Source organism: Somniosus microcephalus, unplaced genomic scaffold (assembly GCF_052327205.1).
Source record: "Somniosus microcephalus isolate GS21.2 unplaced genomic scaffold, FLI_Smic_1.0 unresolved_chr1, whole genome shotgun sequence".
NCBI lineage: Eukaryota > Metazoa > Chordata > Chondrichthyes > Squaliformes > Somniosidae > Somniosus > Somniosus microcephalus.
The window spans coordinates 125521353-125547916 of NW_028225179.1; the positions used below are offsets into that span (position 1 = coordinate 125521353).

Genomic DNA, 26564 nt, shown 5'->3' on the forward strand with positions numbered 1-26564 from the left:
TTCCCTTTAAGCTGTGTGGCTGCCCAGCTGCCTGCAGCTCCTGCACAGCCAGCTCACCGGCTTTTAAATAGGAAAAACTGTGTATGCACAGTATTTTGAATGGGCCAAGCACCCAAAATAAATTAAAGGGAACATTGGTCTCCATTAAGCAGACAAACGCTGCTGTAAACCGAAACCCTTTAGGGCAAAATTTTCTCAGATCTTGTGCCATCGTCATCTCACACCTTTAATATACCTCACAGAGGCGGAAAGAAAGAATAAACCATGAGCCAGGGGAGAGGTTAGCAGGATGGGTGACCAAAGCCGGAGGAAAGAGAACCATTTATAATGTTGCACACGGATCAGGCAAGGAAGTTGGATGGTCAGAAGTTTAGTGGGAACATAGTGGAGGAAGCAAGGTAGGTCTCATGGACAAGATGAGCTTGGATAGGGCATGGGGGAGGGAGGAAATGAGAATTGGGTTCAGTGCCAGGTTAGGATGTCTGGGGGGGGGGGGGGGGGGGAGAAAAGGGGCTTAGTGGAAAAGGGGGGAAACTGAAGAGGCAGCTGAACAGATGATCTTGAACAAAGAACTGCATGAGCGGTTTGCATTTGCTGTCAGAAATGAGGGTGCGGGGGAGGGAAAAAACATTTAAGCAGGCTGTTGGTCGTAGAAAAATGGAACTTTTACCCTCTAGGATGATCCTCAAATAATGGAGGGTTTTAGCAGAGCAGAGTGAGGCTCGGTAGAGCTCAACATGGTCCAGCCAGATAGAATGATACAGCAGAGAGAAGGAGGCCATTCGGCCCATCGTTCCTGTATCAGCTCTTTGAAAGATCTATCCAAGTAGACCCAGCCCTCCGGCTCTTTGCCCACAGCACTGCAAATTTTTCCTTTTCAAATATTTATCCAATTCCCTTTTTAAAGTTAATACTGAATCTGCTTCCATCACCCTTTCAGGCAATGAATTCCAGTGACCTGGCAGTAAACGGTTCAGCCAGTTGTCCATCCGGTACATGGAAGTTTGTATCACTTGGACTTCAGGTGGCAAAGATGCGCGTTGTACCAGGAGAACAACAGGGATAAGAGAGTGAAAGTTTTGAAGAGCTTTGAAGGAGGAGGAGGAGGAGAGGGCATGAGTGAGCAAATCAACAACTGCATAGGTACCGTAGTGAATGGAGGGTCAAAGGTTGGGTAGGTGGGAGTTTGGAAAATCAATTGCAAGCGATTTGGGGGAAGTGTTTTTTTCCCCATGTGTGGATGCAGAAGGAAGTGGGTCTAAAGATAGGAGGGAAACAAGGCAGGGTTAAGAGATGGTCTTGTCAATAATTAAGACCACAGAAGTAGAGATTCAACAGGAGATGATAAGGTTGAAGGGATGGCCATGAATATGGGCTGGAGAATTTTTATATGGAGGAAAGGTTTACAACGGGAGGGCAATGAATTCAGAGGAGAGAGAGCAAGGGTAACTGAGATGGCGATTCAAATCAAGAGGATGAGTCGTCGCTCGGTGCAGGGGCTGAGGGAGGATATCTCCGGAGAGACTTGGGGTGGTGCTTAGGGGTGCGAAACAAATTAAGATTTTTAAAGGGGTGGAACAGGATGAGCCACTTGAAGAGGAGGCTGGTGTGATTTGGTGATTAGAGCCATGCCACCACTGCAGCAGTTAGAGTCGGTCAACTGGTAGAAAGTACATCCAGGTAGAGGAAGTTAGTAAAGGGCAATAAAAACATAAAATGCTGGAAATACTCAGCAGGTCAGGCAGCATCTGTGGAGAGAGAAACAGAGTTAACATTTCAGATAACATTAACTGTTTCTCTCTCCACAGATGCTGCCTGACCTGCTGAGTATTTCCAGCATCTTAGTTTTTTTTTCAAATTTCCAATCGCAGTATTTTGCTTTTATATATTATTAAAGGGCAAGTTGTTGTCAAATGTTACCCGGTTTCTGTCAAAGCCAGACCGTCAACACAATCATCCACAATAATCTGGTGGATGACACAGGCCTCATTTATGAGTGAACTGGCATTCCGACAGGAAACGCAGAGGGGGAATTGGCGATTGTTGATCCTCCAGCAGAATCTTGGGGCTGGGTGGCGGGGGGAGGGGGTGGTTGGAGCAGAACTGGAAGGAGGGCGACAGGCACACCGAGCGTGAAAGCTGCCTGGAGGAAGATGAGGCAGTTGGGGTTATTGCTTGTTAAGGACGCAGTGTCAGAAGCCAGAATGGGATCATTGGATTCAACCCTGGGAAAGGCAGAGGAGTAGTGAGGTGTTGGGTAGAGATTGGATGGGGGAGGGGCAAGAAGGGCAAAGTACCCAAGGGAACAAATTAAAAATGACGTTAATGGATGCAAAATTGTAGTCAATGTTCCTGCTATTTTCTGATAAGCCACCCGCTGTGTGAAGCCCCACAGATGGCGCAAGATCTCAAAATTCTGCCTCATGATCAATGTTCCCTCTAATTTGCTTTAATCCTGTGCGGACCCTTTATATTTGCTGCGCATGCACAGTATCTTCTCCAGCGTAACAGCTGGTGAGTGGCCTGCGCGGTGCCTCCCGATTGGTGCGCGGCCGCGCAGCTTAGGGAGAACGTTGATATATGCTAAAAAGTGTATGAAATATAGTAACGATTGCCCCTGAACCACTGTTTAGCATATGGAGACCACATGGGATGGTCACACACTTGTCTATTCCAAAAGGCAGCAATCATGAGGCTGAGAGACAATTATATTCACTGTAAAACTAATAAAGTTATGCGTTGAGCTAGTGTTTCGGCACGCGGCAAGAGCTCATAAGAGAAACTGCACATCCTCACTGACGTTCCACTCTTCAAAATTGAAAAATAATGAGCCGGGAGCTCATAGTTCCCCGGTATTCAAACTTCGAATTTAAGATGGTTCCTCAATGGTAGGAGTGCTCCTAGATTTAAGGCAGTTCTTCACTAGTAGCTGTGCTCCTGGATTTAAGAATGGTTCCTTCAGCTCCTACAGTAAAAATACAGAAGTGAATTAAAACGTCTGCAAACAGCTGAAAAAAGGTTTCTTTTAATTAATTAATTATACAAAAATGTAACATTTGGTAATTTGAATTTGATTTATCCCTTTTTAAGGATGCTTTCAATTGAGTTTTTCCCCCATTTAGACATGAATAACGAGTTTTATTAATCAAGTTTTTTGAAAAAACAAGTATCACCCCATCTAGGTTTAACAATAAGTGTGCTTACTATGGACCATGCAATAATATAGGGGGAGAAATTCGGTATAGCCCCGATTGGGGCGCTAGTCCTGGCGATGCGCAAAGTTTAGCGCCAGGCGCAATTTAGCGCCACCTAGCAGGATATTGGGTTCGTAGCGCCCCTGAAGGTGATTGCGGCGCTAAATCAGGCGCTGCACAATACTCTTAAGGTGCTAACCCGGCGGCGCAACCCAATTTCGCAGTGGCGGGGCGCAGTGCAGGTGCTGTCAATAATCACTTTCCCCGAGACACACTGGCGCCGGCCAGCTCTTAAAGGGGCGGGTCATCAGCCACAGAGGATAGCCCTTGTCCCCGAGAAGCCAGCCTCCTGGGTGAGTCGGGGCCTCGAAAAGATTTGCTACAGAAGTCTGGCGCAGGATGAAGGCGTCATGGCTGCTGCCTGGGAACTGTGCATTCACTGCGAGGATCAGCTGTCGGTGGTCACAGACCAGCTGCACATTCAAGGAATGGAACCCCTTGCGGTTGCGGAACTCCTCCGGATTGAATACAGGCGCCCGCAATGCCACGTGCGTGCAGTCAATGGCACCCTGCACCATGGGGAAGTCCGCTATTGCTGCGAAGCCCTCTGCGTGCTCCCGCTGCTTGTCTGGGGTCATTGTGAAGGAGATGTACTGCCTCCTCCTTTTAAACAGGGCATCAGTCACTTGACGGATGCAGCAATGCACCACAAACTGCGAGATGCTGGCTATGTCCCCTGTTGCGGCCTGAAAGGAGCCGCTTGCGTAGAAATTTAGGGCAACAGTCATCTTCACAGCCACCGACAGAGATGTCCTGCACCTTATCTGAGGCTGCAGATCTGGCTGAAGCAGGTGGCACAGCTCAGTCACCACCTCCTTTCTAAAGCACAGCCTTCTGATACATGACCATGTCGGAGGAGCCGTGTAGGAAAACTGCTGTCGGAAAACCCTGCCAGCGTAAGGTCTGGTGTGGCGACGTCTGTTGGCCCTCCTCCGTCTGGCCATGCCTGCCCCTCTCTCCCTGCGTCTCTGTGCCCTTTCCAGATGATTCAGCAGCAGGACGTTCCCCTCCAATGCAGCCCCCATAATAAGTGCGCACAGGAAGTTTTCCCGTTGTAAATGCTCACCAACAGCAAGGTGATGGTCAGAAGGCTGAAGTTCCTCTGCCAGCACTGGCTCAGTGATGAAATGGCTCTCAGTGTGCAGCTCAGCAACTCTCTAACTCTCGAAGAAGTTGTGAGCCAAAAATGGCTGCCGCTTTCAAACCACACCAGTCTCCTTTAAAGAACGCCCCTCCAGCCCGAGAGCGACTGGGGAAGGCTCCAGGTAAGCTGTCCTTATTAGCACCAGGCGGTACGGAGGGGGGCGCCACTGAATTTCCAGTCCGGGGCGCCCAAAAGGCGTTGCACACTCAAATTACGTCATGATCTGCCTGCGCCCGTGAGCGGGCGCTAAGATTTGGCGCCGGCGCTAAATGTATGCCCAATATGGCACGAGGCGCTAGGCTCCCTGCGCCCGGCCGGAATTTGGCTAGCGCCCCAATTCTCGGCCTCTTTAGGCGCTAATCGGTGGCGCTAACAACCGAATTTCTCCCCCATAGGTGTTTTAACACAGCAATTTAAATCATCTCTAGACATGCAGCACTTTCTCCCCCCACCCCCCCATTTTCTAAAGTTTAGGTTCTTTGCAATAGATTATTTATTGCAACATGCCAAAGGCAAATTTGTTACAAAGTTTCAAACTTCTGGCGTTAAACTCTTGAATATTAAGCTATTTAATTTCATCTTGTACATTTTGCCTACAAAGGTGATATTTGGTTTTGTTTCATTTCCCTTTTAAATGTTCAACAGAGCATAGCTGATGAGAAATAATCCCCTTTATCTGTGTCGCACTGGGAGCAAACATCTCCGCTACCAGTCAGCATTGTGGTGTGCATGCCTTTTGCTCAGGAGATATTGAAACTTTTCCCATTCTCCACTCAAACAGCAAAATGAAACAGCATCTTCCATTTCTGACTACAATAATGTGTAAAAACTGCAGGAATGTTCAATTACAGAAAGATTCAGAGCAACAGCTGTATTTCTAACTTGTCACTTGTATTTGACCCCAATACTTACAACACACTGAAGCTCACTAGGATCTTTTAAACTGGGATCTGCAGGTCCAGATGTCTGCTTTTTCCATTTTGTATCTGTCGATGTGAACATACAATGAGTTGCATTGATGCAAAAATGAATGAAGCAAAGGTTTTCACTAATGGATGATTAGAATACAAGTCCATTTCTTCTTTCCCAAAACACATTGGCCTAGAAATTCAGTGGGCTGCGCCACCAGTTTGCGCCCAAAGAGGGCACTCAGTGGCTTTTGCGTCACTGGCCACACCTACCGCGATATTTAGCGGGGCGCTAATGGCGGCGTTAGCCTGTAGCGCTGCGCCGCCACCGATGACGTCATCGGTGTGCGCAGCGCCCTGATCACCATATTTGGTCGCGCCCGCCTCTTCAGCGCCGGCCGCAAATAGCGACCGGTACACAGGGGCCTACCTGTGGCGGTAGTGGCGCTAGTTAAGGTGGAGGTGCGGCCGGCCGCTTTTTCGGCGGCCGCCTGCCAGCACCCCCCCCCCCGGCCTCCTACACACCCCCCCCCCCCGCCGAGGCATTGCCGGCTGTTTCCCGAGAGCCCGGCACTTCTCCTTGGTGCCGGGCTCATTTGCCGGCACTCGCGAGCGGGGATCGCGCTGTTGCAGGCACCTCCCCCTTAACAGTGGGAGGAAGGCCTGCAGTACCGCAGCGTGCCGTGCCGCAGCGTGTGGCGCTGCGGCCCTTAGCGCGCAGATATTCAATTTCAGCGCCCCAAGCAGGGCGCGGGAAGCCTCGATTAGCGGCCCGCTTCCATTTGGGGCGCAGAAACTGAATATCCGGATGGCGCAAGTGGCTCCGCTCGCAGTGGTAATTCCGGCGCCCAGGCGAGCTTGGCGCCCCAAACGGCGCTCAACTGAATTTTTAGCCCATTGTCCTTCAAATTTTACCATGCAGTGTACCAAGGTTTAACAGTTCATATGAAACACCCTTGTCCATTATATTATTGGCCTGCTTATTTTAATGCATCCACTAAAAGATATTGAATATGTTACACTCAGTGTCATTTCAAAGCCTTATGACATTGTCCTATAGTCAAAGGAAGATGGTTGAAAAGAAAGGAAGATAGTTGTGGTGATTGAAGGTCAATCACCTCAGCGCCAGGACATCACTGCAGGAGTTCCTCAGGGCAGTGTCCTAGGCCCAACCATCTTCAGCTGCTTCATCAATGACCTTCCCTCCAACATATGGTCAGAAGTGGGGATGTTTGCTGATGACTGCACAGTGTTCAATGCCATTCACAACTCTTCAGATAATGAAGCAGTCCATGCCCGCATGCAACAAGACCTGGACGACATTTAGGCTTGAGCTGGCAAGTGGCAAGTAACATTCATGCCACACAAATGCCAGGCAATGACCATCTCCAACAAGCGAGCATCTAGCCACCTCGCCTTGACATTCAACGGCATTACCATCGTCGAATCCCTCACCATCAACATCTGGGGGTCATCATTGACCAGAAACTTAACTGGATCAGCAACATAGATACTGTGGCAACAGCAGGTCAGAGGCTGGGTATTCTGCAGCCAGTGTCTTACCTCCTGACTCCCCAAAGCCTTTCCACCATCTACAAGGCACAAGTAAGGAGTGTGATGGAATAGTGTCCATTTGCCTAGATGAGTGCAGCTCCAACAACACTCGAAGCTTGACACCATCCAGGACAAAACAGACGGCTTGATTGGCACCCCATCCACCACCTTAAACATTCACGCTCTCCACAACTGCCATACCATGTCCGCAGCATGTACCATCTACAAGATGCACTGCAGCAACACGCCAAGGCTTCCACGACAGCACCTCCCAAACCAGTGACCTCTACCACCTAGAAGGACAAGGGCAGCAGGCACATCGGAACACCACCACCTCCAAGTCACACATCATCCTGACTTGGAAATATATCATCGTTCCTGCATCGTCGCTAGGTCAATATCCTGAAACTCCTTCCCTAACAGCACTGTGGGAGTACCTTCACCAGATGGTTAGAGTGGCTAAGTCGCCTGGGCTTGCATCCCAGGTTGCTAAGGCAATTGGGGGAGGAGATAGCAGAAAGGCTTGCCATAATTTTTCAAACTTCCCTAGATGCGGGGGAGGTGCCCGAGGATTGGAAAATGGCAAATGTGACACCATTGTTCAAGGATTTAAGGACAACTCTAGTAACTACAGGCTGGTCAGTTTAACATCAGTGGTGGGTAAAATTTTAGAAACAATAATCAAGGAAAAAATTAACGGGCAATAGGAGAGGTTTAAGCTAATTAAGGAGAACCAACATGGATTTGTAAAAGGCAGATCGTGTTTGACTAATCTAATTGAATTTTTTGATGAACTAACGGAGGATTGATGAAGGGAATGTAATGGATGTTGTCTACATGGATTTTCGGAAGGCATTTGACAAAGTACCACATAGAAGGCTGGTTAACAAAATTGAGGCTCATGGAATAGGTGGGTCAGTGGCAGCTTGGATAAGGAATTGGCTTAAGGACAGAAAACAGTGAGTTGTGGTAAATGGCTGTTTTTCAGACTGGAGGATGGTAGACAGTGGTGTTTCCCAAGGGTCAGTGCTGGGGCCAACAGGACATAGAAAGGCTAGCAGAATGGGCAGACAAGTGGCAGATGGAATTTAATACAGAGAAGTGTGAGGTGATGCATTTTGGCAGGAGGGGCAATATGCACTTAATGGCACAGTTTTAAAGAGCGTGCAGGGACAGAGGGACCTGGGAGTTAATGCACATAGGTCCCTGAAGGTGGCAGGACATTGAGAGAGTGGTTGGCAAAGCATATGGGATCTTGGGCTTCATAAATAGAGGTATTGAGTACAAAAGTAGTGAAGTTATGCTGAACCTTTATAAAGCGCTGGTTAGGCCACAACTGGAGTATTGCATCCAGTTCTGGCCACCACACTTTAGGAAGGATGGCCTAGAAATTGGGTATCGCCCCGCTTGAGGCATTAGAACTGGCGCTGCGCAAAGTTTATAGCCAGATGAAACTTATCGCCACCTGGCGTGATATTGGGTTGCATCGCCTCCAAAGGGGATTGAGGCGCGAATTCAGATGTTGCACGGGCCTCCTAAGGCGCAAAACTTCCGGCGCTACCCAATATCGGCGCGGACGGGCGCAGCGCAGGTGATCCCAATTACCGATAACCACGAGACTTCCAGGCGCCGGCCGGCTCTTAAAGGGGTGGGTCAGTCAGCCTCAGCTTCCACACTCAACGCCCTGTTGAATCAGAATCGGCGCTCGCCCTTCTCTGGCGCAAAAAACTTGGTCAGGATGGAGAAGGTGAGACAGAGAGCAGAGCGCTTCAGCACTGAGGCTCTGGAAGAGTTGGTGTCCGCAGTGGAGTGCCGTCGAGATGTTCTGTATCCTGACAATGGCAGGAGGCCGAATCAAAAGGATTACCGCCGAGCTTGGAGGGATGTTTCTCAGAGGGTCAACTCCAGCAGCATGGCGACCAGGAGCCCTGTTCAGTGCAGGAAGAAATTCAACGACCTCACTCGGGTCGTTAGGGCGAGTGTTGTTTATGCAAACTTCTGATTCCCTCCATCTGCACCTGACTTCCGCGCACCCGGTTGCCATGATGCCCCAATGGCCATCTGTCAGCAAGCACCCATGGCCCTTTCTGGGCACACACATGCACATTTGACTCAAGGCATCATGTAAGGGCTCTTGCACCATGGGGGGCATGCGATGATCTCTCAAGGCATCATGTTACAGAACTTCCCCTTCTTTCCCCTGCAGTCCAAGCTGGCGACGATCCGAAAGGACCAGCGTCGAACCGGTGGCGGACCTCCGCAAGTGGTCACTCTCACGGATCTCGAGGAGAGAGTGCACCAGATTCTTGGAGGACGTCTGAGTGGTCCTGTTACCACTGCAGTTGCCGACCCCCTTCTCGACAGCGAGGGTAAGGCTCTCACCTTTTTCAGCTGTCTCCTTCCACTTCGTCCCCCCGCCAGCATGCTTTCTCAGTGTGCAGCCATGTCAGAGCCTTGCCGCAATCTGGCATGCCTTGCCGCCAACCTGACCTTTCGCTAAAGCCACTCTTCCACCTCCCTACTTTCAGATGCTGCATCACCAACTCGGGATCTGCGCCCTGAAGCTACCAGTGCCAGTGCCTCCGGAGGCGAGGATCAGGAGGAAGCCGGAGCATCCGTTCCAACTTCAGGGGAGCGTACACATCTGCAGACTGGGGATAGTAGTTCCCTGGAGGGGAGGGGCAGGGGGGGCTCTGCTGATGAGCCAGTTGCCGGAACAAGCGGCATGCAGCAGCGCAGGGGGGGGGGGGGGGGGGGGTGTAGGCAAGTTCGACCACCGGCTCCCCGGAGGGCAAGGCAGGGAGTGATGACTGCTAAGGAGGTGCTTAGCCTTGCTGAAATGAGCACCCAGGCCCGGCTCAGGCACACTGAGCTGATGGCTGCAGTGGGGAGGATGCCTCAGTCGATAGAAACACTGGCAAAGAGTGTGTTGGACTTTGGAGCAGCAATGGAGAGGACTGTCCAGGGCTTCGGGGCTGCTATGGAGAGGACTGTCCAGTGCTTCGAGGCTGCAATGGAAAGGACTGTTCAGAGCCTCGGCCAATCCCTGGAAAGGTCTGTCCAGGGCTTGCCTGAGGCAGTGGAACGGACTGCTCCGGCCTTGTCCGAAGCATTGGAAAGAACTGTCTAGGGCTTCTCCGAAGCACTGGCACCTGCCACACAGGTCCTCACTGCTGCCACGCAGTCACTTGCTGGCCTCGTCCACACCCAGATTGAGGCAACGCGAACTCTCACTGCAGCCACCCTATCTGCATCAGCTAGGATCAGCCCGGGCCCTTCCAGTCCCATACAAGGCCAGGAATCAGTGGAGCAGGCGATTGTGGCGGTTGAGCTGAACCGGTCCCCTCAGAAAGCCAGTGTGTCGTCCGACCATGGTGCAGGTGTCCTCTCTTGGCAGGTGACCATTGCTCATGCCAGCGCTGGTACGTCTGCAGTGCAGCTGCCACCACCTGCAGGGCACACTGCTTCCAGCCATGCTCAGATCAAGCAGCCTGCGTCCGCACGCTCCAAGACCAGAGGTCGGCCAGGCCGTCCCTCAGGGGCTTCTGCGCTTCCACACAGTCAGCAGGCGCCCCCCAGCCTTGACCCCGCCACTGGGGTTCAATTACGTAGGAGCAGCAGGGAGGGAAGGGGCCGACCGCGAAAGAGAAGTCGTTTTCCATCAAGGTACCAGCAGTAGAGGGAGGTGCAGAGGCGTTTCTTTGGCCAAATTCAAGGACTCCCTCACCTGTTGTGATTGTTGGAAATGGTTTGTTTCGTTTTGCGGCTTTGCCGAAGAGTTAACTGTTATTTTGTTAGTTATGGTTTCTGTTGACATGACGTTGTTATGCTGGAAGGAAGGACTTTTGTGACAATAAAGAAAAGTTTTAATTTGCAATGGTACACATAACTATTTACAGTCATGATGGCCTTCAGAGCCTTTCAAAGATCCGAAGTGCGCAGGACGAATGAGACCCATCATTCCGCCAGAGGGGCCTGGAACCGAGTCCTGATGAGCCTCTGATGGATGGCCCTTCCACTTTCAGGAGCCCTCCCATCTTCCTCCTCCTCCTCCGCCTGCTCCTCCTCCTCCTCCTCCTGCTCTGCTGGACCTTGAGGGACAGCTGGCACTGGCTGGGTGCGTCGAATCGCCAAGTTGGGGAGCATGCAGCAGACGACGACGTGACCCACTTGCTCCGGCGAGTACTGCAGGGCTCCCCCCGAATGGTCCAGACAGCGGAAACGCTGTTTGAGCACACCAATAGTGTGCTCTACAATGTTCCTGGTCGCCTGATGGCTGCTGTTGTACAGCTCTTCTGCTGGGGTAGCGGCCAAACGGAGTGGTGTCATGAGCCACGGGCAGAGAGGATAGCCCTTGTCCCCAAGAAGCCAGCATCGTGGGCGAGCCGGCCCCTCAAAAAGGTCACAAACTGAGGTCTGCCGCAGGATGAAGGCATCGTGGCTGCTCCCTGGGAATTGGGCGTTGACTGCCATGATCATTTGGCGGTGGTCACAGGCCAGCTGCACATTGAGTGAGTGGAACCCCTTGCAGTTGCGGAAGTCCTCAGGATTGAGCAATGGCGCCCGCAAAGCCACGTGTGTGCAATCAATCGCCCCCTGCACCATGGGGAAGTCCGCAATAGCAGCGAAGCCCTGCGCACGCTCCGCCTGCTTCTCCAGGCTCAGAGGGAAGTTGATGAATTAACACCTTTGTCTATAAAGGGCAGCTGTAACTTGCCGGATGCAACAATGGACTGCAAATGGAGAGATATTCGCAATGTCCCCAGTGGCTGCCTGAAAGGATCCGGTGGCATAGAAATTGAGGGCAACAGTCACTTTAACGGACACCGACAGAGAGGTCCTTCAGATCCTGAGCAAGCAGGTGGCACAGCTCAGTTACAACCTCCTTCCCGAATCGGAGCCTTCGCACACACTGCTCCTCCGACATTGCAAGGTATGAGACCTGCTGGCTGAATACCCTCGCGGCGTACCCTCAGATTGGCCGACCTCCATTGCCCCTCCTCCTTCTGGCCAATCCCGGCCCTCTCTCCCGCCGTCTCTCTGCCCCTTCACAGTGTCCGGCCATGAGGACGTTGCCATCCAAAGCAGCTCCCATTCCGATGCCAGTTGGTCAAAACGCTGTTAGGTGTAGCGCTCCAACTGCTCCGGACAGGTTTGAAGGTCCCAAGTATTCTAAGACTAAGTTCCAAAACATCTGCTCCACAGTAGCTCACCAACTCTCTCCAGCAACGATCACAATGAACAGGCCAAGTGGCTGCAGCTTTTATACTAGAGCTGTCCCCTTTAAATAGCGCCCCCCGACTACGAGAAGGGCCTGGTAGTGTTCCATCGAACTGTCACTAACAGCGCTAGGCGCAAAGGTTCCGGGCGCCACCGAATATCCGGTCCGGGGCGCCAAAAAGGCGTTGCACACTGAAATGACGTCATGATCTGCCTGCGCCTGCGGGCGCGCGCAAAGAGTTAGCGCCGGCGCTAAAAGAATACTCAATATGGGAGGTGGCGCCATATTCACTGCGCCCGCCCGAACATTGGGTAACGCCCCAATTCTTGGGCTCTTTAGGCGCTAATCGCTGGCGCTACCAACCGAATTTCTAGGCCGATGTGAAGTCCCTTGAGTGGGTGCAGAGGAGATTTACCAGAATGGTTCTGGGGATGGGGATCTTAATTACAAGGACAGGTTGGAGAAGCTAGATTTGTTTTCATTAGAGCAAAGGAGGTTAAGGGGTGATTTGATAGAGGTGTACAAGATTTTGACGGGTTTGGATCGGCTAGATGGGGAAAGGCTGTTCCCACTAGTTGATGGTAGAAGGACTAGGGGACACAGATTTAAGTTTTGGGCAAGAGATACAGGGGGTATGCAAGGAAAAACTTTTTTACGCAGCGAGTGGGGAGGACCTGGAACTCGCTGCCGACGGAAGCGGTGAAAGCGGAGACACTCCATGTTTTCAAGGGGAGACTGGATAGGCACTTGAGGGAAATAAACTTGCAGGGCTACGGGGATAGAGCGGGGGAATGGGACTAACTGGATTGCTTTACAGAGAGCTGGCGCGGACTCGATGGGCCAAATGGCCTACTTCTGTGCCATTATGACTATATGGACTAAAGCGGTTCAAGGCAGCAGCTCACCACCACCTTCTCAAGGGCAATTGTGGATGGGCAATAAATACTGGCCTTGCCAACGATGCCCACATCCCATGAACGAATAAAAAATGTCTCAGGTTAACGGAGCATTTTATAATTGGCAAACAGGAATGAGCCAGTCAAAAGAAGAGAGTGTGGCAAGAAAAAGCCAAGGTGGCTGACTGGCCATGCACAAAAACAAGAAAGATGTAAACAAAAATGTTTCTACAAACTAAAGTCGTGTAATACTCAGCAAAACAAAAGGTAGGTCCTGGGAAGCAGCTAAAGAAAACAAAGACCGCTATTAGATCAGCTAAAATCACTGATGATTTCACAATATTCAGCTCCATTCATAACGAACAATAATGAAGCAGCCCATGGCAGCTGACAGCAAGACCTGTACAACATCTAGGCTGGGCTGAAAAGCGGCAGGTTAACCTTTCCACCACTGAAGTGCTGGGTAATGACCATCTCAAACATGAAGTCCAGACATTTCTCTCTGACCATCCAGCAGCACCACCACTGCAGAGTCTCCCAGCACCAACATCTTGGAGGTCACTGTTGCTCAACTTGACGAACCATATCAACATCATGGCTACAATAGCAGGGCAGAGGCTGGGTGCTCTGTGACAAGTGGCGCACATCCAGGCCTCTGAAAGGCTCGCTCAAATCAGATTCAAACAAGACTCAAATCAGGAATCTGATGGAATACTCACCAGTTGCCCGAATGGGTGCAGCCACAACACTAAAGAAGTTCAACACCATCCACAATAGGGCAGTTCCTTTAATCTACACCCGTCACTGGACTTAATCTCCAACCCCTCCATCACCAGTATACTGTGATTGCAGTATGTATGACTTAAGTGCACGGTAGCAACTCCCTCTCCTGCAAGTCCACCACCGAAAAGGACAACAGCAGCAATGTAGTGGGAGGACGACCACCCCCAACTTACCCTCCAAGTCTTACACCACCTGACTAGGACATTCCTTCATCATTGTAGCTCTATGTCCTGGAATTCCATACCTAACATCATCACCAGAAGGACTGCAGTGGTTGAAGGAGGAGACCCATTACCTTCTCAGAACAACTAGAGGTGGGCAGCCATGCCAACAATACCCATCGCCAAAATTATTTAAAGATTCATAAAGGAACCCTGTGAGTATCAAATATAGTTACTTCCCAAGAGATGATTGCAAAGAAAAGTGCAACAATTCTTATCTTAGGAAGTATGATGGCGATTTACCACCTCACCCTTGCCCCAAGTAATTCTAGGATGTTGCTCAATGGAGTCAAGACACATTTAAGAAAAAAAGTTACATATTGATGAATGACCATTTCTAGATCCCTCTTCCAGTTAAAAGTTCTTCCATTTCTTTCTCCTCTATGATAAGGAATATTAGTGGCCTGAGAGCGGTCAGTGGTACCCATGTAGGGTCTGAGGTAATTGAGATCACCACTGATTCAGTCCCTTTGATCCAAGTAATGGTGGTTGAGCATTCTTTAATAGGACCATACATTTAAATTGGTTTTGCTAGTGAAGAGAGAATGTTGGAGAGTTGGTGATGGCTCATCAATTTTAAATGGTCACTGGGCGAGTGAGATGAGGGCTTTTCTTTTTATACACAGGGTTGTCGAAGCATGGTAGGCTTTGCAACAAACGGTGGTTGAGCACAGGAGGTCATTCAGCTCTTTGCTACTGCAATTCAAAACCAATTCCTACTCTCCCCATAGCCCTGTATCTTCCTTTACTTCAAATGTTCATCTATACTTCCCTTAAAAGATAGTCTCTGCCCCAACCAATGCTTGTTATTGATGGGTTGGAGTGATTTCAGAAATAAAGATCTCCATCACCTAAAACAAGATTCAATAACAACTTGCATTTATATTGCGCCTTTAACGTAATAAAACATCCCAGGGCGCTTCACAGGAGTGTTATCAAACAAAATTTGACACCGAGCTACATGAGATATTAGGACAGATAACCAAAAGCTTGGTCATAGAGGTAGGTTGTAAGGAGAGTCTTAAAGGAGGAGAGGTAGAGGCGCAGAGGGGGTTAGGGAGGGAATTCCAGAGCTTAAGGCCTTGGCAGCTGAAGGCATGGCTGTCAATGATGGAGCAATTAAAATCGGGGATGCGCAAGAGGTCAGAATTGGAGGAGCGCAGAGATCTCAGAGGGTTGTAAGATTGGAGGAGGAGACGGGGAAGGGCATGGCCATGGAGGGAACTGAAAACAAGAATAAGAATTTTAAAATTGAGGCTTGTCAGCCAATGTAGTTAGGATACAGGCAGCAAAGTTTGGATGAGCCCAAGTTTATGGAGGGTGGAAGATGGGAGGCCAGACAGGAGCATGTTGGAAGAGTCGAGTCTAGAGGTAACAAAGGCATAGCTGAGGGTTTCAGGAGCAGATGAGCTGAGGTAGGCATGCATTTGAGCGGCGTTACGAATGTGGAAGTAGGCGTCTTGGTGATGGCGCGGATATGTGGTTGGAAGCTCAGCTCAGGGTCAAACATGACACCAAGGTTGTGAATGTTCTGGTTAAGCGTCAGTTAGTTGCCAGGGAGAGGGCTAGAGTCGGTGGCTAGGGAACGGAGTTTGTGGCAGGAACCGAAGACAATGGCTTCGGTCTTCCTAATATTTAGTTGGAGGAAATTTCTGCTCGTCCAGCACTGGATGTCGGACAACAGTATGACAAAATAGAGATCGTGGAGGGGTTGAGACAGGTGGTGGTGAGGTAGAGCTGGCTGTCATCAGCGTACATGTGGAACCCGATGTCGTGTTTTCGGGTGGTGTCGCCGAGGGGCAGCATTTAAATGAGAAACGGGGGGGGGGGGCAAGGTTATATCCTTGGACGACTCCAGAGGTAACGGTGCAGGAGCGGGAAGAGAAGCCATTGTAGGTGATTCTCTGGCTACGACTGGATAGTTAAGAATGGAACCATGCCAGGCGGGGAAGCTTCATTTAGGGGGAAGGTGTCATCACCCCTCAGCCAGGTTTCCGTCAAGGACAGGATGTCAATGCAATCATCCACAACAAACTCATGGATGGAAAGGGCCTTGTTCACAAGTAAACGGACATTCTGGAGGGAGATGCGGAGAGGGAGGGCAATAGCTGATCCATTGGCAGAGTCCACTGGGTGAGTGTTGGGTGGGGCAAGTGGGATGGGAAGGAGGCTGGAAAGATTAGCCACCAGCGGGCGTGCTAGAAAGGAAGGTCGGTGAGAGAGTAGGAAGGGGCAGTTGGGGTTGCTGATTGTAAGGAGGCAGCGATGAGTGCCTCGATGGGCCCTTCAGAGGATGTCAAGAGAGGCACGGAGCGAAGCTGTAGGCTTATCTAAGAGGGAATCAGCCTGGGATGGCAGAGTAGCAGAGAGGGAATAAATGAAAGGAGGCATGACGGCAGGAGAGAGGGGTCTCGGAGGGGTGAAGTAAAAAGGGGAAATGGAAATGATGGACTTGGGTCTGGAGCGGCAACCAAAACACACACGCGAATGGACACGGGGAAACTCAAGTTACATAGGCCTGGTTACATAACAAGATTAGAATAGACATGCCCTCGTAATAAACGGGGAATAGAGAGACAATAGGAGGGAGTCCAGTGTTAAAGTCAGAGGTCCCGTGGTGGGATAAAGTTGGCATAGGTAGGGTGGAGTCAGCATCGAGCATCAACGTACTAATGTCCAGGTTCGGAGACTAACCCTAAATGTAGGTGTGGAGGATGAGTGAGTCCAGAAACTATTTGAAGGGTAGAGTATCGGAGGACGCACTGCTGGAGGTATTTCCGTGGGAATGAAGATCGAGAAGGTGCGCAGAATCGATCTTGGGGCAGAAAAACGGTGGCAAAGTTGAAGGTCACTATAAAATCTAGAGGGGCGGAGAAATAGACTTCGGCTCAGGAGAATGAAATTCTAGCCGGGAAACAGACTGTAAGCTGAAGCTGAAAAACCAGTAGGACCAGGAGACCAGTCACAAGCTCATCAGGTAACAGCAGTGGTGGGGGATGGGCTGTAGGCTAGACAAAGTTACCTTAAAACTTAAGCAATTGAATAGCAAATCAGAGACACAGCAACTGAGTCTTGCAGTGTAGTAGCATAGTCTTGACATCCAGAGAAGTCCAGGAAATTGGAAGCCCAATTTGAGCGAAGATCCAGTGCTCACTGACAAAAACAAAGAATAGGCATGGTCGGGGATGGGCAGTGTGCCCAGGTTACATTGAACCAGTAGTTAACTTGTAGTTTGGGCTAAAATGCACCCACTATTACAGCCAGGGGACCTTAATCAGTGAGAGAGAGGAGATTGGGGAAGAAGGGGCAAAGGATGGCCAAGGATAGAGTTGCACAGCCTAGGAGCTCCCAGCCTAGGAGCCATCTTGTAGCTATTCAAACTACTGTATACCATAAATAAAAACAGAAAATGCTGGAAATACTCAGCAGATCAGGCAGCATCTGTGGAGATAGAAACATAGTCAACGTTTCAGGTCGATGACCGTTTGTCCGACCTAAGTATACCACAGATACAAATAGATTAGAGGTTTAAATGCGTGCCTGAAAGAGTGGTGTGGGAGGCAGGGGTTTCAATTCATAGAGCACTGGCACCAGTTCTAGGGAAAGAGGGAGTTGTTCCGTTGGGACAGACTCCACTTAAACCAGGCTGGAACCAGTGTCCTAGTGAAAGGAATAACTAGGCCGGTAGAAGTGAAGGGTAAATTTATTAGTCTGAAGAGAAGTGTCAAGGCTCTGGAGCAGAGCAGCAGTTTGGGTAAGATCAAGCAGATTGTGTCAGGAAGGGACGGAGAGTTTAATAACAGTAATAGAACATTAGCAACTAAGGCCACATCAGGGAAAAAATAGTAAAAAGTTAGAATTAAAGGCGCTACATCTGAATATACGAAACATCCATAACAAGATAGATGAATTAATGGCACAGAGATATAAATGGATTTGATGTAGTAGCCATTACTGAGACGTGGTTGCAGGGTGACCAAGGTTGGGAACTAAATATTCCCAAGGGTACGTGACTTTTAGAAAAGAGTGGCAAAATAGAAAAGGAACTGGGGTAGACCTGATAATGAAAGATTAGATAAAGGCAGTAGGGAGAAAGGATCTTAGCCAAGAAAATCAGGATGTTGGCTGGAATTTTCCCATTGGAGTGTGTGGTGGTTTGGGGGCAGGTCGGCGACCTCGACAGCACCTCGGGAACCCACCCTCATCCCGCCGACTTCCACCTTTAACTCGGGCGCATTTCAAGGCCCGCCATGGACCCGCTCAGGGGACCTCATTGAGGTACTTAACTGCTCATTTACAGACACTTAACTGCCTTTTTAACGTCAGTTTGGGCTTTAACTGGTTGCGCATGGGATTGATGCACCTCAGGAACCTCACCTGTGAAGGGGAGGCAGGAGCTCAGTGGCCATTGTGCGAGTTCATGAAGTGACAGCCGGAAAAAGCACAAATACTGGCACCTTACACCTGCTTCCTTGCCTAGGGGAAAGGCTCTGTCTGATTTAGTTGGCCCAGGGATTTAGCTTTCAGGAGTTTGCAGGTCATTTCTGCAACCTCGGAAGCCACTCTCACAACACTGCTAGTCATTCTCAGTACATTGGAAGATTGTGTCTCTGATCTCCATTTTACCTGCCATCTATTAGATCAGCATGGGTGCCGCTTATGCTGTTTCACCTTGGACCTCAATCAGACCAAGATGAGCCCCAGCACCAACAACACCAGCAGCTTTCTCCTCACCGACCTGATGCTCCACAGGAGGGGGTCAGCACAGGGGTTCACCGTGCCGGCAGCGATACCCCCAACACAGGGTATACAGGCAGAGGATGAGCTTCCTGGACATGACTGAACAGCAGTGCTTCAGGAGGCTCCGGCTATCGCGCCAGGTCGTGGTAGACATCTGTAGCTTGCTGGAAGACGACCTGCTGCCCAGAGGACCTGGTGGACACACCATACTAGCAGCTGTCAAAGTCACCACCACCCTCAACTTCTTTACCTCAAGCTCCTTCCAGGGATCTGCAGCAGACATTTGCAGAATCTCGCAGTAGACTGCCCACAGATGCATCACCCAGGTGACCGATGCCATGTTTCACAAGTCAGCCAATTATGTAAACGTTGCCACTGATGAAGCCAGTGTTAGTGAGCGTGCACTCAGCTTTGCGGCTTCCCATCGACTGCACACATGTTGCCAGCAAGGCACCCCCACATCACCCAGGAGTGCTTGTGAACCGCAAGGGCTTCCATTTCTTCAATGTGCAGCTTGTCTGCAACCATAAAAAGATCATGCATATGTGCGCCAGATTCCCTGGCAGCTGTCATGACCCTTTCGAGCGGTGTCAGTCCAGCTCTTCGCACCTCCAAACAGACGTATCAGCTGGTTGCTTGGAGACAAGGGCTATCTACTGAAGACGTGGTTGATGACACTGTTGAGGAGGCCAAGCAATAAGGCTGAGGAGCGCTATAATGACAGCTACATGTCCACCAGATGCGTCATAGAGCAAGCATTCAACATGAAGATGCGCTTCAGATGCCTTGACAGATCTGGAGGAGCCCTTCAGTGCGCACCAGCCAGGGACTTCAGAATCATCGTAGTATGCTGCGCCCTGCACAACATAGCGCAGCAGCGAAGATTGGAGCAAGGCGCAGAGCGCACAGCCTCTTCGGAGGAGGAACGAGGTGGAGATGACACCAGCAGCGGTGCACATTGCTGCCCAGGATGGCCTCATAATGGCCCGATTTACTTAACTTGCACCAGTGCCCCCATATGGCTCCCAGATGCTGTACCAACTTCTCCCCCCACCCAACAGCACCACAAAGTACTTCTACAATGACCAAGCCATTCCCGTCACCCAAACCCCCATTGCTCGAGGTTAAGTAATGTCTCAGCATTCACTCCAAGTGACAAAGCCACTTCCCAGGTAGCAGGCAAAAATGGACAAGATGGGAAAGAGTGCGAAGAAATAAATTTATGTGAGTCAGAAATAGAACTGAAACTTAACGTTAACATCTTGTCAAATACCCTTGTGCATCTACGACTGTGTCTTTTTTTGTTTCTGCGTGCTTCTACGTGTGGCTTCAGCAGAGGTAGAGGCAGGCTGCTCACTTCCCTGTTGCAACTGCTTTGACACTTTTGGCAGATGTCCTCTGGGTTTTAGAGCCTGTGAGGGTCCCACCAAAGACTGCTCCTCCTGCAACCGTGCAGGGGCAGACTCGGCCATCGGGATCCGAGGCAGCATGTGAGGCGCTGACTGACGGGGAGGCAACAGGCAGAAGTGGGAGCGCTTTGAGAACAGCCCCCACTTTCATGTCCCCTCTCACCATCATCCTGCTCATGGGCCACCTGCACTTCCCTGCTAGCAAGGAGCTGGAGAGTAAGGTCAGTTGTGGTTGCAACCGTTCTGGAATTTTATGATGTCTGGCAGTGAGCCTTTTCACAGAACCATCAAGAGCACAATATTTCTACAGTACGGAGACATGAGCTTTTGTGCTCCCATAACTACCGCAGATAGGAGTCTTGATGGTCAAAAATAGACAATGTAAGACCAGAACCTGAGTAAGCAAAGATGCTGTGGAAGTGGTATCTTTATGATTGGATTTTGGGGAATTGGGTGTAAGCCAGTGATTGGTTCAGTAAGACGCCATAGGTTTTGAATGAGAGCAAGGGTGGGGGCTCGACAGCCACAAAGTGAAGAAGATTTCAGAAAGCATCCAGGGGACACTTGAAAGACAGACGAGAGACAAGAGACACAGGATGTAGCCTACTCACTGCCGCGACTTCTACCCAGAGCATAACGGGGTGATACACGTCTCAATTATACTCTGTAAACTACTGCTCGAACACTGCAACGTATTAAGTCTTGCTTGTGCTGAATAAAGTTTAATCACTGTCACCAATACGGGTCAACTTCAAATCATTTGGAACCAGAGTCTCTTTGGGATCTTAAAGGTTGAGTAGGCTCGAGGGGCCGCATGGCCTACTCCTGCTCCTATTTCTTATATTCTCGGAAGCTGAATCTTCACCTGCCAGAGTCCATGCTACCATACAACACCTATCCTCCTGACATGTACTAACCCCAGGCTTGGGATTTCCAAGGTGTGGATCAGGTTGGAAACAACACATCACACATTGCAGGCTATTTGTCAGGCTTAGTTTCAGCCTTAAGGTTTTCCTAGACAAATACAAAAGCAGCAAAGAGAATTTCTGCTCTACAAGGTTCTGAAGCAACTCACATCTTCTCCCACATTGCAACAGGACTCCTTTACACCTGAAATAAAGAATAGATTTGCCTTTCTAAATCTAGGCTTTATTAACCTTAAAAACCCAGCAGCACATCTTCAACACCCAGTCCCAACCAAGGCTGTAGAGAACTGAATTTAAGATGGCCACCACAAATCACATGACATCAACTACCAATGAGTTTACAGCATATATCTCAAGGCAGGAAACAGACAACCAATCACAATACTTCTTACAAAACAATAATAATCACAACATCCTGCTAATTTTCAATAGAGAAATGAAATAAAAGCAATGAATGTTTGACATGTTAACATACATTTAAAAGTTTCCCTGATGCCACATTTCAGGATTTTTAACAATTTGCCTAGAAAGGATGTTTAGTTTTAGATATTTCTTTGGATGAGAGTCAGATTCAGGTTTCTAAGGATTAAGTTCTGAAGGGTCCAGCATGGAGCCACCAGAACAAATTGTGTCAACACGTTCTGATGAGTCCTCTCCAAAAGGAGATGGGTTAGTTATTAAAACGATTGTTTTCAACAGTTTGAGACAAGGGTGGGACCATTATAATTGTGCAGTAAAGGTAAATTCCTGATAAGGGATGTAGAGTCTGCTTACACAGGAGACCAGTAGCACTGAACCCGAGAGAATATCGAGTGCAGATAACAAAATATCAATAATAAATGCAAAATGAATGAAGAATCTTGACCACATTTGTGCAGAGCTCTGGTGAGACCACACCTGGAGTACTGTGCAGTTTTGGTCTCCATGTTTATGGAAGGATATACTTGTCTTAGAGGCGGTGCAATGAAGGTTCACTAGATTGATCCCTGGTATGAGAAGGTTGTCATAAGAACAGAAGAAATAAGAGCAGGAGTCGGCCATACGGCCCCTCGAGCCTGCTCCGCCATTCAATAAGATCATGGCTGATCATCGACCTCAACTCCACTTTCCCGCCCGATCTCCATATCCCGTGATTCCCCTAGAGTCCAAAAATCTACCGATCTCAGCCTTGGATACAGTCAAAGACTCAGCATTCACAGCCCTCTGGGGCAGAGAATTCCAAAGATTCACAACCCTCGGAGTCCTCCTCATCGCGGTCTTAAATGGCCTACCCCTTATCCTGAGACTATGCCCCCTAGTCCTAGACACTCCAGCCAGGGGAAACAACCTCTCAGCATCTACCCTGTCAATCCCCTTCAGAATTTTGTATGTTTCAATGAGATCCCCTCATTCTTCTAAACTCCAGAGAGTATAGGCCCATTCTACACAATCTCTCATCACAGGACAGCCCTCTCATCCCAGGAATCAATCTAGTGAACCTTCGTTGCACCGCCTCCAAGGCAAGTATCTTCTTCCTTAGATAAAAAGACCAAAACTGTGCCCAGTACTCCAGGTGTGGTCGCACCAAGGCCCTGTACAATTGTAGCAAGACTTCCTTACTCTTATACTCCAACCCCCTTGCAATAAAGGCCAACATTCCATTTGCCTTTCTTATTGCTTGCTGTACCTGCCTGCTAGCTTTCTGTGTTTCTTGCACGAGGACACCCAAATCTCTCTGAACACGAACATTTGAAAGTTTCTCACCATTTAAAAAATATTGTTTTTCTATTCTTCCTACCAAAGTGAATAACCTCACATTTCCTTACATTATACTCCATCTGCCACTTTACTGCCCACTCACTTATTCTATCTATATCCCTTTGCAAACTCTGTTCTCCTCACAGCTTACTGTCCCACCTAGCATTGTATCATCAGCAAACATGGATACATTACAATAGCAAAATACTGCAGATGCTGGAAATCCGAAACAGAAAATGCTGGAAAAACTCAGCAGGCCAGGCAACATCCGTGGAGAGAAAATAGAGTCGACGTTTCGGGTCAAACCCTTTTTCAATTACATTACACTTAGTCCCTTCATCTAGGTCATTAATATATATTGTAAATAGCTGAGGCCCAACACTGATCCTTGTGGCACCCCACTAGTTACAGCCTGCCAACCTGAAAAAGATCCGCTTATCCCTACTCTGTTTTCTGTCCGTTAACCAATTCTCTATCCATGCCATTATATTACCCCCAACCCCATGAGCCCTAATCTTGTGCAATAACCTTTTATGTGGCACCTTATCAAATGCCTTTTGGAAATCCAAATATACTACATCCACTGGTTTCCCCTTTATCTGCCCTGGTTACATCCTCAAAAAACTAATAAATGTGTCAAACACAATTTCCCTTTCATAAAACCATGTTGACTCTGCTTAATCAGGTTATGAATTTCTAAGTGACTTGATACCACTTCCTTAACAATGGATTCCAGCATTTTCCCAGCGACTGATGTCAGGTTAACTGGCCTGTAGTTCCCTGTTTTTTCTCTCCCTCCTTTCTTGAATAGTGGGGTTACATTAGAGATTGAGTAGATTGGGTCTATACTCTCTGGAGTTAAGAATGAGAGGTGGCCTACTCCTGCACCTAATTTTATGTTCTTATGACCAGAATTGTCCAAGTCAGTGCTCCTGGCACAAACTAGGCAACATCAGTAAATTCCACACTTCGAGTTCATAACTGTTTTTCATCAGTTGGGTGAAAAGTAATGGGCAATATGCAATCCCCGATGGTCATCAGGAGTGACTGAAGTGGAAAATCCCAGTCACCGTTCCTGCTCACAGAACTGTGTCTCCATTACAATAGTTTTGAAACAACTTGCACCATCATTACTTACATGCGAGGTAAAGCACACAGCTTATAACAAGAATAACTATCGTCACCACCACAGCAAGAATTATAGTTGATTGTAGATTGGCTGCTGGTTCACATCCTTTACCTGCCAATGGAGAGCATCATGTCAATATCTGAACTGCAGTTCAAATCACAGATTAGCTGGAAGACGGATTTATTTTGAATACATTACAATACATATTCTTTGACTTGTCTACAACACAGGTCATTAGAAAAAATAACTGTTCATTAGAGGCCTCTCCATTATATTATCTCCACTAAAAATTCTTGGCTCCCAATTTTCAGCTACAGGACATTTGGTACGATGTACATCTCATTTATTATTATATAAAAATGCCAGGATACTCTGCTTCAGCACTCCTGGCACACTGGGAGCATGTATCAGGAAATTCTGCCTCTCCGGACCGTGATTTTAATGATCTGAAAATCATGGGCTGGTAGTGCGGAATTTCCCAACGTCCGTACCCAGGATAGCAAGGAGCACTAAAGCTGAAAATTCCAGCCATCACGTTCAGCAGGCATTTCATGTCCATCACACTTCAAGTATCACATTCAGATTTCTGTGTTGCACTTCAAAAATAAGTATCAAGTAACAAAGGTGTTTGGAGAAACCCTCTTAAGAACAGAAAATATCAGTCAGAATCTCTCCAGTCTCTTCATTGACTTATGTATGAACTCATAGAAATCGGCAACATCCTCTAAAAACACAGCATCAGTTTCCACATGTACGCTAACGACACCCAGCTCCACCACACCATCACCTCTCTTGACCCCTCCACTGTCTCAAAATTGCCACACTGCTTGTCCGCCAAATAAATATTGGGAAGACCAAAGCCATTGGGGGAAAAATACAATTGTTTTGTGCCTCCGGTTAGCGCCCCACGGGGCGCAAAGCAGCTAGTGCCCGGGCGCGGCGATGTTGGCGCCGCTTGCGAAATTGACTAGTCATTTTGCGGGGCGCTAAAAACTACCGACATGATCTCCTGCGCCCGCAGATCATGACGTCAGTCAAGCGTGCAACTCCCCGGTAGCGCCCCAGACTGGATATTGAGTCACATCTCCTGCCTTAGCGCCTGCCGCTAGGAACTACAGGTAGAGGGGAACGCGTTCAATTCGGGAAGGGGCTGGGGGAGCACCATCTGCCTTTTCTCGTCGGCAAAATTTTTGGTTTTAACGCTGTCCTAAAGAGTTTTGGCCCTCAGCAACACTTTTGAGTTTTGTAAGTGCTGAGCTCTTTCTGTGGGCCTATCCATTAGTGCTTCCAACACAATTGCTTTTGAGGTCTCTCCAGGCCAAGATTCAAGGCTGCAATGAGCAGGGTGTGGCTGGCCAGCAAGATGGCCCCTCCCCTTTAAGAACTGGATGGTGCCAGTCTGTCTGGCTTCTTTGGTAATTAGCATCGCCTGAGCTTCAGTAGCGTTCTGAGGTAGCGCCTCGCTCCCTGATGTTTGCACCTTGAGAGGTGTGTAGCACCTGATTTAACGCTGAAATCACCTCCAGGGGCAATAGAATTTTGCAGTCGGAGGCGATAATTAGCGCCGGGCACTAAACTTTGCGCCCGGCCGATATTAGCTCCCCAAAATGGGCGATGCCGAATTTTTCCCCCATTGTCTTCGGTTCCTGCCACAAAAGTCTGTTCCCTACCCTCCGACTCTCATGCTCCCCCATATCAACTGTCTGAGGCTGAGCCAGACTGTTCGCAACCTTGGGGTCATATTTGACCACGAGATGAGCTTCTGATCACATATTCGTGGCATCACTGAGACCCCCTATTTCTACCTCCATAACATCACCTGACTCCGCCCCTGCCTCATCTGCTGCTGAAACCCTCATCCATTATTTGTTACTTCTTGACTTGACTATTCCAACGCATTCTTGGCCGGCCTCCCATCTTCCAGCCTCTGTAAACTTGAGGTCACCCAAAACTCTGCTGCTCGTGCTGGAAGTCAAACCACGTCCTGTTCACCCATCACCCCGACCTACATTGGCTCCTGGTTAAGCAATGCCTCGATTTTAAAATTCTCAGCCTTGTATTCAAATCCCTCTATGGCCTCGACCCTCCCTATCTCTAACCTCCACCAGCCCTACAATCCTCCGAGATATCTGCACTCCTCCAATTCTGGCCTATTGCACATCCCCGATTTTTAATCGCTCACCCATTGGTGGCCGTGCCTTCAGCTGCCAAGGCCCCAAATTCTGGAATTCCCTCCCTAAACCTTTCCACCTCTCTTCCCTCCTTAAAACCAAGCTTTTGATCATCTGCCCTAATATCTTCTTATGTGGCTCGGTGTTAAATTATATTTGGTAACGCTCTGATGAAGCGCCTTGAGACGTTTTACTATGTTAAAGGTGCTATATAAATACAAGTTGTTATTGTTCACCTCAGCAGCAGAATAATACATTCTGTAGCTGTAAAATAGCACACCATCTGATGAACTATGAGCAACGACATGGGAGATTTGCTGGTAACGAGTCAATCTTTGATTCTTGATGACTTGTGATATAACGTTGGAAATTAAAGCTGGTGATATTAGCAGATGAATGCTTAACTATTTCAGAAATTTCTCTTCAGAGCCCAGGCACAAGACCTTCAATCACTGGCAGCGTGTATCATAA

At 48.9% G+C, this 26564-nt stretch overlaps 1 protein-coding gene across 5 annotated transcripts in view; it reads right to left on the reverse strand.

The window, feature by feature from the left end:
* Window positions 1-1811: 1811 nt before the first annotated feature.
* Window positions 1812-26564, reverse strand: part of LOC147095817 (uncharacterized) — a 48080-nt gene continuing 23327 nt past the window's right edge. For all 5 annotated transcript variants that reach the window (XM_085974824.1, XM_085974822.1, XM_085974818.1 and 2 more), the window contains 3 exons: window positions 23932-24033; window positions 5311-5384; window positions 1812-2965 (listed from right to left, as the gene is read on the reverse strand). In XM_085974824.1, coding sequence (XP_085830950.1) covers window positions 2870-2965; window positions 5311-5384; window positions 23932-24033 — 272 coding nt within the window. In that variant the 3' untranslated portion in view covers window positions 1812-2869. The remainder of the gene's footprint in view (window positions 2966-5310; window positions 5385-23931; window positions 24034-26564) is intronic.